This window comes from Equus quagga, chromosome 7 (genome assembly GCF_021613505.1).
Source record: "Equus quagga isolate Etosha38 chromosome 7, UCLA_HA_Equagga_1.0, whole genome shotgun sequence".
NCBI lineage: Eukaryota > Metazoa > Chordata > Mammalia > Perissodactyla > Equidae > Equus > Equus quagga.
This window is the reverse complement of record NC_060273.1, coordinates 62,435,467-62,444,228: the sequence shown is the minus strand read 5'-3', so window position 1 is coordinate 62,444,228 and position 8,762 is coordinate 62,435,467. Positions and strand designations below refer to the sequence as shown.

At 35.7% G+C, this 8,762-nt stretch overlaps 1 protein-coding gene across 1 annotated transcript in view; it reads left to right on the top strand.

The window, feature by feature from the left end:
• Nucleotides 1-5,778, top strand: part of UBLCP1 (ubiquitin like domain containing CTD phosphatase 1) — a 21,280-nt gene extending 15,502 nt beyond the window's left edge. Inside the window, exons 10-11 of the mRNA XM_046667661.1 lie at nt 3,055-3,182; nt 4,699-5,778. Of these exons, the coding sequence (XP_046523617.1) occupies nt 3,055-3,182; nt 4,699-4,726 (156 nt within the window). The 3' untranslated portion in view covers nt 4,727-5,778. The remainder of the gene's footprint in view (nt 1-3,054; nt 3,183-4,698) is intronic.
• The last annotated feature ends 2,984 nt before the right edge of the window (nt 5,779-8,762 follow it).

Genomic DNA, 8,762 nt, shown 5'->3' with positions numbered 1-8,762 from the left:
ATATATATATATGTATAATCATTAGTTTCATGTGTATTTAGAAGAAACTATTTTCCCAGCTAACATTTGAGCCCTACTCTTCTCTGGATGCAGAGAGATGATATTATAAATTTCTAGTTATTCATTGTTACTTTACAGAAGGATTTTTTTTTTTTTGACTGAGGTATGCAGCAGAATCACTGAAGGATTTCCTAAAAATATGTGTCTCCACCCCCGAAAGTTCTAATTTAGGAGAGGTATTTTTAAGCATTTCACAGATGATCTCTCGCATGTCTCCGTTTGAAAGCCTCTCTTAAGAAGGTGGCTATTAATGATCTGCCCACATTGATGTAGATGCAGTTTTGAAATTGAGAAATATTCTTACATTTGTTTTTTTTTTTAATCACGGTCTCGTAATGCTCTTGGTAGGAATCTCAAAAGAGAGTTCACAGAAATCTTAAAGATAAGACTGCTTATTTTTAAGTTTTAACTTCTAATAATAATAATAATAAGCTTATAAACTTGCTGATCTGAAGATTTGAAATGAAATATGGAAGGCAGTGTGAATTATGAATCTAGTAGTGAGCTGAAAGAACTTGGGTTTTGGTCATGGATAAATCAGTTGATACTCTGAAAACTTCATTTTTATTATCTATACAAGGAAATGATGACGTAAGAGAATGCAGATAATCTAGACCATTTTAAGTTCCTAAGGTGTTTCTTTGATATGAGACAACAGTGGTCGTGTATGTTGCCTGCCCTGCTCGTGAGCACGTAGATCCGTTTTGAAGAATGGTCTAGTAGGCAGTTATTATACTGGAACAAGTGAAGTCTATTAGATGAATAATAGTTTTTTTTCCACTTAATTAGGTTATTTTAACTATTAGATCCAGAATCATTGGGGTATTTAGTTTTATTGTTTAATAGTGCTTAAGACCAAATGTTTAGAAAGTAAAAGTAACCTGGCAGGGCCTTGGGTTGAAAATCTTACTTACCAGCCACTGACTCTGTACTTTGTTTTTCAGTCTAAATCCCTTCCTGCTTTTAAACTTGGAATCACTTTGGTGCATTGTATATTAATAATTTAAAAGTTAATATGTTCCCTTTACAGTCTTTAGCTGAATGAGGGAACACTTTAAAACATTACAGTGTTGCCCGCGTTTATGCAGAAACTCATTTTACTACATCACAGTATCCTGCCTATTTGCTTCCAGCCCCAGGGCTTAAACAAGGCCCTGCAGAGGAGCTGCTTGATCTCCCTCATTCACTGCCGCTGCGGTGAAAGAGCACACTGCCTGCACTACCTGTTTGGAAGTAGCATCTCCTACAAGTGCTTGCTTTTGTGCAGACCCACTGACAGTTCTTATCGGTGCCTTAGAGTTGTGGGAGCCCAGCTGACTAACAGCTGTGAAGGTCCCTGGCACCAAGCTATTCTGATGCTAGTAGAACATATAGGAAAATTTTCTTCTGACCATTTCAAGCTAGTGGTGTGTTTTTCCAATGAGAGAGAAGAAAAGTGTATAAAAAAAATATTTACAGGGCTGTCCTGGTGGCGTAGTGGTTAAGTTCGTGCTGCCTCTGTGTCCCAGGGTTTGCTGGTTTAGATCCTGGGTGTGGACCTATGCACCACTTATCAAGCCATGCCATGGCAGCATCTCACATATAAGGTAGAGGAAGATGGGCACAGATGTTCGCTCAGGGCCAGTCTTCCTCGGGGGGTGAAAAAGACGAGGATTGGTGGCAGATGTTAGCTCAGGGCTAATCTTCCTCAAAAAAAAAAGAAAACATTTACAGTGTGGACTCCTTTGGACTCATTGTACTCATCAGGTGACAATGATTAAATGTCATCTGTTTTTCAGTGTTACTCTGTAAATTTAATAACTAATGATTAGTTTGCATTTTCTCCAAACCACAGTAAGGATATGTTAATACTTTACCAAGTACCATTTATTCAGTCCTTACATGTGTTTTTCAGGATTATGGGTGATTTTTTAAAAATAGTTTTTAGAATGGAAAAATCCAAATATAAACGGAACTACATTGAATTGTGTATTGAACCCTCCTGTTTGCATCCAGTTTAAACAATTTATTAATTCATGGATGATTATGTTTACTCTGTACCCTACCTGCTTCCTTCTCTGTGATATTTTGAAGCAAATCCCAGACATATCATTTACATCTAAAATTAATTAAAAATTTTTGAAAGGCTATCTTGAGTTGCATAAAGATATTTGAGTTGATGTCTTTAGAAAAGCAAAACTCTTTATTGGAACTGTAACATAAAGAAAAGTGCATAAAATTTATAGTTTAACAAATTGTTATAAAGATGACATATAACTACCACTCAAGTCAAGATACAGTACCCCTTGCTAATTACAGTCCTTCACCCTGTCTACTGTCCTGCCTTTTATGCTTTTGAAATGAATGTTTTTTGTCATAAACTATATCGACCTTAAAAATTTGGAAAATATGACTATTCTGTTTGTGGGAAAACTCTTGTGTAATTAAAGAAATATTTTTATGGAGACTTTAATTATAAAGAAAAATGCTTATGATAATATGTGAGAGAAAACAGGATATGTAAATATACAATATCGTAGCTATATAAAAATTTCGTAGAAAAATACTGAAATGGAAATCATCAGTGTTAAAATTTATCTCACTCCTCTGTTGGATCAAGTTTGTATTTGGGTTAACTTTTTATGAATGAAATGATGTGAATGAAATTAATTAGTAAGAAGCAACTGGATTGATAGAAGGGAGAAAAGTCTAAGCAGTTTTGCAAAGTAGAGAAGCCACGTAGGGTTCAAGTACTGTAAGAAGGCTGGTGTTAGGTTCAGGCTTTGGAAAGATAACATAGGCGAATTAGGTGGAAGACCTCTTAATCTGTACTATAAATGTTTGTACTGTGACTGTCAGTTTATTAAAGTAAGATAACGTAAACATAAATTTTAGTGTTGACATCCTTGGTAATATTTTAATCTTGTTAACTCATTTAAATAATAGGATTGTGTAGATTTGTACCAGTTTTCTTATTACAATGTTAAGTGCTGGATAATGTTTGCTTCCTAATAGATAAGGCCTTTTATGAAAGCGCACTTAAATCGAGATAAAGACAAAGAACTTTTAAAATTAACTCAGTACCTCAAGGAAATAGCAAAACTAGATGACTTTTTGGACCTAAATCACAAATATTGGGAAAGGTAAGTGCTAATTGCTTATTTACGTGAATGAATGATAAGACTGTCTGGCAGCCCTTGTATGCATGTAACTCTTAATTTTTATTTAAAATGGGTAAATTCTAAAACTATTTTCTAATCCAGTGACATCTCCCCTGGAGGTATTTTTCCCTTTCGTCTTAACCTCATAGCTTGTTCATAAACCCTCATCTCTTAAGATCTTTAATACTTCTAGTAGAAACGACTTGAGAGACTGGTGTGTTTGTGATGCTACCTTTAAATTATTCTGCGACATTCGGTAGGTCACTCTTTTATGAATCATCTGGGAACATAATCCCTGTTCTTGTACTGTAGAATAATGTCAGGATAAAATAAAATACACTAAAAATTTTTCTGCTAAAAATTACTCTACAAGTAACCTCTCTGTGTAGCAGGAAAATTAGCAAACTTTTAGAAAAACAGTTACTTAGGACTTTCCTTTCCAGAGAGGACCACTATTACCATCTTGGTATCTTGTCTTCTAGTCTTTCTTCTAAGCACAAACATATACATAAATCTACATGTAGGCCGCATATAAACATCATGATTTTGAGGTGAGGACAAACCTCTGGAGAAGCAGGCAGAATTATTAGGTGCTGCAAGTAATTTTTTGGAATTAGATCTTTAAAGATCTGATTCCACTAATACAAGGAACTGTTTATGTCATTACGACACTTTGGCTTTTTAAATTCCACTTTCGGCTTTTAGCTCACTCTGACATACAGCTTCTTATTAGAGTCTCATAATTCTATTAGGAAGATAAGGCAGGCATTTTTATCTTCATCTCCACATTGTAGATGATAACTAAGTCAGAGAGATAACAAGTGCTACAGTGCCACAAAGTGAGTAAGTTTTGCAACATCAAAACTTGTCCAGGTTTTCTGATTTTAAGATCTCTTTTCCTACCCCATACCACTGAGTATAGCAATTCATAACTGTGAGAAATAGAGATATAAAAATTTAATTTAGTGGTAGATTCCTATAAAATAATATGAAGAAAAATTTGTTTGCTTAGTAAATTAACATCTTTGCGTCTTTACACTCTCGATCAGTCCCTTAGCATCTTTGGCCCGCTGTCTTTATGCAAGAAAATAATATCTTTAAATAAAGTTTGAGGTGTTTTTGGAAATTACAGTATTATTTAATATATTCCTTTCCCATTTGGAGGTAAGGCAGTATCAGAGTGCAGCCTCCAAAACCCGTTTTGAGTCTGAGCCCTGCCGCTTTCTTGTTGTGTGAACTTGGGCTTAGCCTCTTTGTGCCTGTAAAATAGGATTAAGTTCTAATAGACAACTCTTCATAGGGCTGTCATGAGGACTAAATGAATTAATTAATGTACTTAGAACAGTGCTTGGCACATAGACAATTAACAGCTGTCAGCTATTAACAATTATTACTCATCCTGAAAAGTTTTGTTATTAAGATAAACTCCTTTTGGAAGAGAGATTGTTATCATGAATTTAGCATGATCCAGCTTAGATATCTATTTTATTTCTTGCAGGTATCTCTCAAAGAAGCAAGGACAGTAATTACAAGTTATCCTGGCAGTTATTCAAGATACTTGAGATCCATGAACTTCTTGCTTTTATGCTAGAAATCATTAAGATCGTGCTGGACACTGAAGCAAATACCAGACTGCTTATACTTGGTCTTCCAGTTTTTTGTAAATTTAATTTTATATTTTTTGAAGATCATAGCAATATGCTAAAAAAAAATTATCCTTTTTTTCCCCTGTGTGAATATACTGTTACTCTTGAAAAGTATTTTCTCCAGCATTGAGTACTGAGTTTTTTTTCCCACACACAAAAGAAAATGGACAAAAATGTATAATCAACAGTGTCATTTTCTGACTTTGGAAACAAGTTACGTCTTGTGGCTTTGTCTCATTTTTTTGTTGTTTGACTAAATCTCAAACCCATCTTGAAACTACTGCTCTTCCCTGTAAAACCAAAAAAAGTTTCTGAGTGAGGAACCTAGTTTGCTATGTTTAAAATCACCAGAAGTTTTTTTTATTCCTTTGTCATAGACACATTTCTCTTCTTATTCCACTATTTACACCTTTAATTTCTGAGCTGTCTCCGTTTGGTCTCTATGTGTGTCAGTGTTCTTTGAGTAAAACTGGAAAACATCAGCTATGACACAGACATGTCATAGTTTGAGAAATAGAAAACATGAGGCTGAAGAATAAGGAACAAGTGTCTGTTTCTTTTTGGTGGCTAAGTAGAAGCACTTCTGCCTAAAACCATTGTCAATAAAGCAGTTAAAGGCAATATATTGGAACATATCACTGGTTCTGCCCTAAAAAGCATGACCACGAAGTTTTTGTTCTGTTCCAGCCGTTATCCTGTCTAAGTGCAAACACTGTGTTTCAGTGAAAATATCTAGCCATAAGGTTAAAAAAAAAATTATTTGCAATGCTTATGCCTGCAGATGTGTGATGTGACCACTGTTTTGTGTTGACAGTATTGCGTTATACAGTTCTTGTGTTTGAAAGGAATCTGGTCCTTCCAAGTAAACATGGTGTATATTGTTCTTACGGGACTATTGCAGTGGGGTAAATAATAAATACCTTTTCTTAAAACATTGCTTATTTGCTCTATATTATCCCAAATATTTTGCCTAAGCTTTGTTGAATCACAGAACAAAACAAACATTAGCTTCAGGCAAGGACTTCTGGAAAAAAAGTAAAGGTGTATGGTTTTAGAAGTGTGTATATCACCATTTATGCCTTCAGAATTGGTTTTAGCAGCTAATTAGATATGTTAAATTACTAAATTCTAATAAGCACCATGTTTTCAGAAAGATAAACTATTTTATTTGTGGCAGATTATTTTAAAGACCTACAGTGCAGAAGAGTTTTGAGAACCCTTAAATAATTAAAATGACTCAATTAAAATGTGATTCTTAATTATAAGGCTAAATTTAGATATTTAAGAATGAAATAGAATTTTTTAGAGTATTCATTTTATTGGTACGTTTTCCCACTGTACTGTAGAAGGCAGTTTATTAATCCAAAGTAGGTGTGGGAAGGGCTTAATCTTTTTAAGAAAACTAGATATTTAAAAAAAAAAAGTATTTAAATAGGTCAATGAAGAACAGACATTTCTAAATCAATATACACTAAAATAGAAAAATTATCAGTCTCAGGAAGCAAAGTAGGATTTTTCAAAAACATCTTCTGCCATTAGGTGGTGCCCAAACCAAAGTTTACTAACCAGCATGCTGAGTTAAGTAATTCTGGGAGAACATTATCATTGTCAGTTTATTCAGATCACATGTGCTTGTGTGATGACTACATTCGCAGAGTATGGGAGTTCTAGTTTGTCTTCTGCATCTCATGAGTTACTGAACAGATCTGTCTGTGTATCCCTATGCGTGTGGCACACGTGACAGAACCAGGAGATGACTTAGTTCAGATGCATATTCTGGTGACACAGTGAGTTAGTTTTATGATATATATGTTCCAAACTTTCAATTAGTATCTGATCATGTTTCATCTAAAAACTGCAGACCATCTTTGAATCTTTGGTTTAGAGGGCAGTTTGAGATCTCGTAGCCCCTCAGTCCTTATGAATATCAGTTATTGGACTAGTGATACCTATAGGAGTTACGCAGTTTTAAAGGCAAAGAATAAACAAGTCCTTAGAGCAAGCAACTGGAGCCTGTTCTTCATTCACGGACGGTAAAATGGTTATCTTCTGTGGGGAGGAGGTGGAGTGTGCAGGGGTAGGGACTGGGAAAGAAGGATTTGCCAAAAAAATGTAAATTGCTTAAGTTATTGCATCGTTTTTAAATGACGGTTGGTTAACAGTAACAAAACCAGTGAGTAGTGGAGAAACTGGTTGAGGGTTTTTCTCATCCCAAGTAATTAACAGAACTCTCAAGAAAAAAACTTAAATTTCCTGTAAAGTATTTACACATTGAAATTTAGTAATCATCTTATTAGCTGGAATAGCAGCCCAAGAAGTGTCGCTAGAGATTAAAAGCTTAGATAGTTATGTAGAAATACTAGTTTTTGGAATTGCTTTGAAGAAGCTGTGTGGGTCTTGATGAGAATGCTAAGTATTTAGAGCTTAAGGAGAAATTCTTGAAAATTAGTTTGATAGATTTAGCAAAGATTTCTGAGAAATAGAACTGGAACAGAGTCAGTATCGGGCATCCTGTGGGTTTAGAAAAGGAAGACTTTTCTTGATTAAGTATATGTTTTACAAATATTGCCTTCGCTTTCACAGAGTTCTAAACAATCAAGGAAAGTAGCACAAGGAAACACTTCCTATGGTCTAGATGTTTTCCTAAGTATCCACATGCTTGTAAGTCTGCAAATACCATTTAGTAACGTCTGGACTGCGAGACCTGCCACCGCACACGCCCCCCCAAAGTGGGCATGTTTGAAACTTTTAGCAGCATTATAATACATCTTATAAAGTGGAGTAGTAACATTAATCTAACTTTGGAAACCAGCAGTATCCAGATAGAAGCTTGCTAATTTTACCATGCCTTGTAAAAAATAAAAAATCATCCCAAAGCAATGAGATTTTTAAACTCTTTTTTCTTGTAAAGATATACTAAGGTAGATATTAGTTTTTTCCTGACAGTCTTGGCAGAATAAACTGTCTATGTAGGAACCGGGCAGTCAACATTTGACGTGTCTGTTAGTACCCACTATGTGTCTCAGGCACTGTTCTTCAGAGGTAAACACAAGATTCTCTACCCTCACTGAGTTTATATTTGGGTAGGGGAAACAATAAAGAAAAAATGATGATTTTCAAAGAGTGAGAAGTGCTATAAAAATATAGTAATAGGAGAGGAAGTGATTGGGGTTGTGGAGTTCTAGCGTGGTGATTGACAATAGCATGGGCTAATGTAGGGAGACCTGAATGGTACGAGGCATCATTCAGAATATTATGAAGAAGAGTATTGTGGGCAAAGCTAGGAGCAGGTGCCAGACCTTAAGGTGGGAACGAGGTAGGCCAATTCAGGGACTGGTGGGAGGTAGGTGGTGGCTTATGGGAGATGAGGATGGAGAGGTGGGCAGAGCCCATGGGACAGGTAAGACTTTGCAGGTCACAGTAACCTGGTGAATTCTAAGTGAATGTTCTGAGTGAAATGGAGGGAATCAGTGGAAGATTTTAAGTAGGGGAAAGAATTTTTTTTAACAGCCTTATTGAGATATAATTTACATACTCTAAGATTCACCCATTTAAAGTGTACAAGTCAATGGTTTTTAATGTATTTACAGCGTTTTGCAACCATCACCATGATCTAATTTTAGAGCCTGATTTGTCTTTGAAAAGATCTTTCTGGCTTTTGTGTGAACGGATTATAGAGGGACAAAAGTAGAAAGGATAAGATCAGTTAGGGGGCTACTGTTATTATCCAGGTGAAAGGTTTCCAAAGCGACCAGAGGAAAGTTTGCATTCCTTCACTCCTTCATTGCATCATTTCCCAGCTGCCCACTGAGCCCCTGGAATGTGCTCGGCACTGCGAGGTGCCAGGTCTGCGGTGGTGATTCAGACAGACATGACCCCTGCCCCATGGAGCGTGCAGCTGCAGGACTGTGCATGA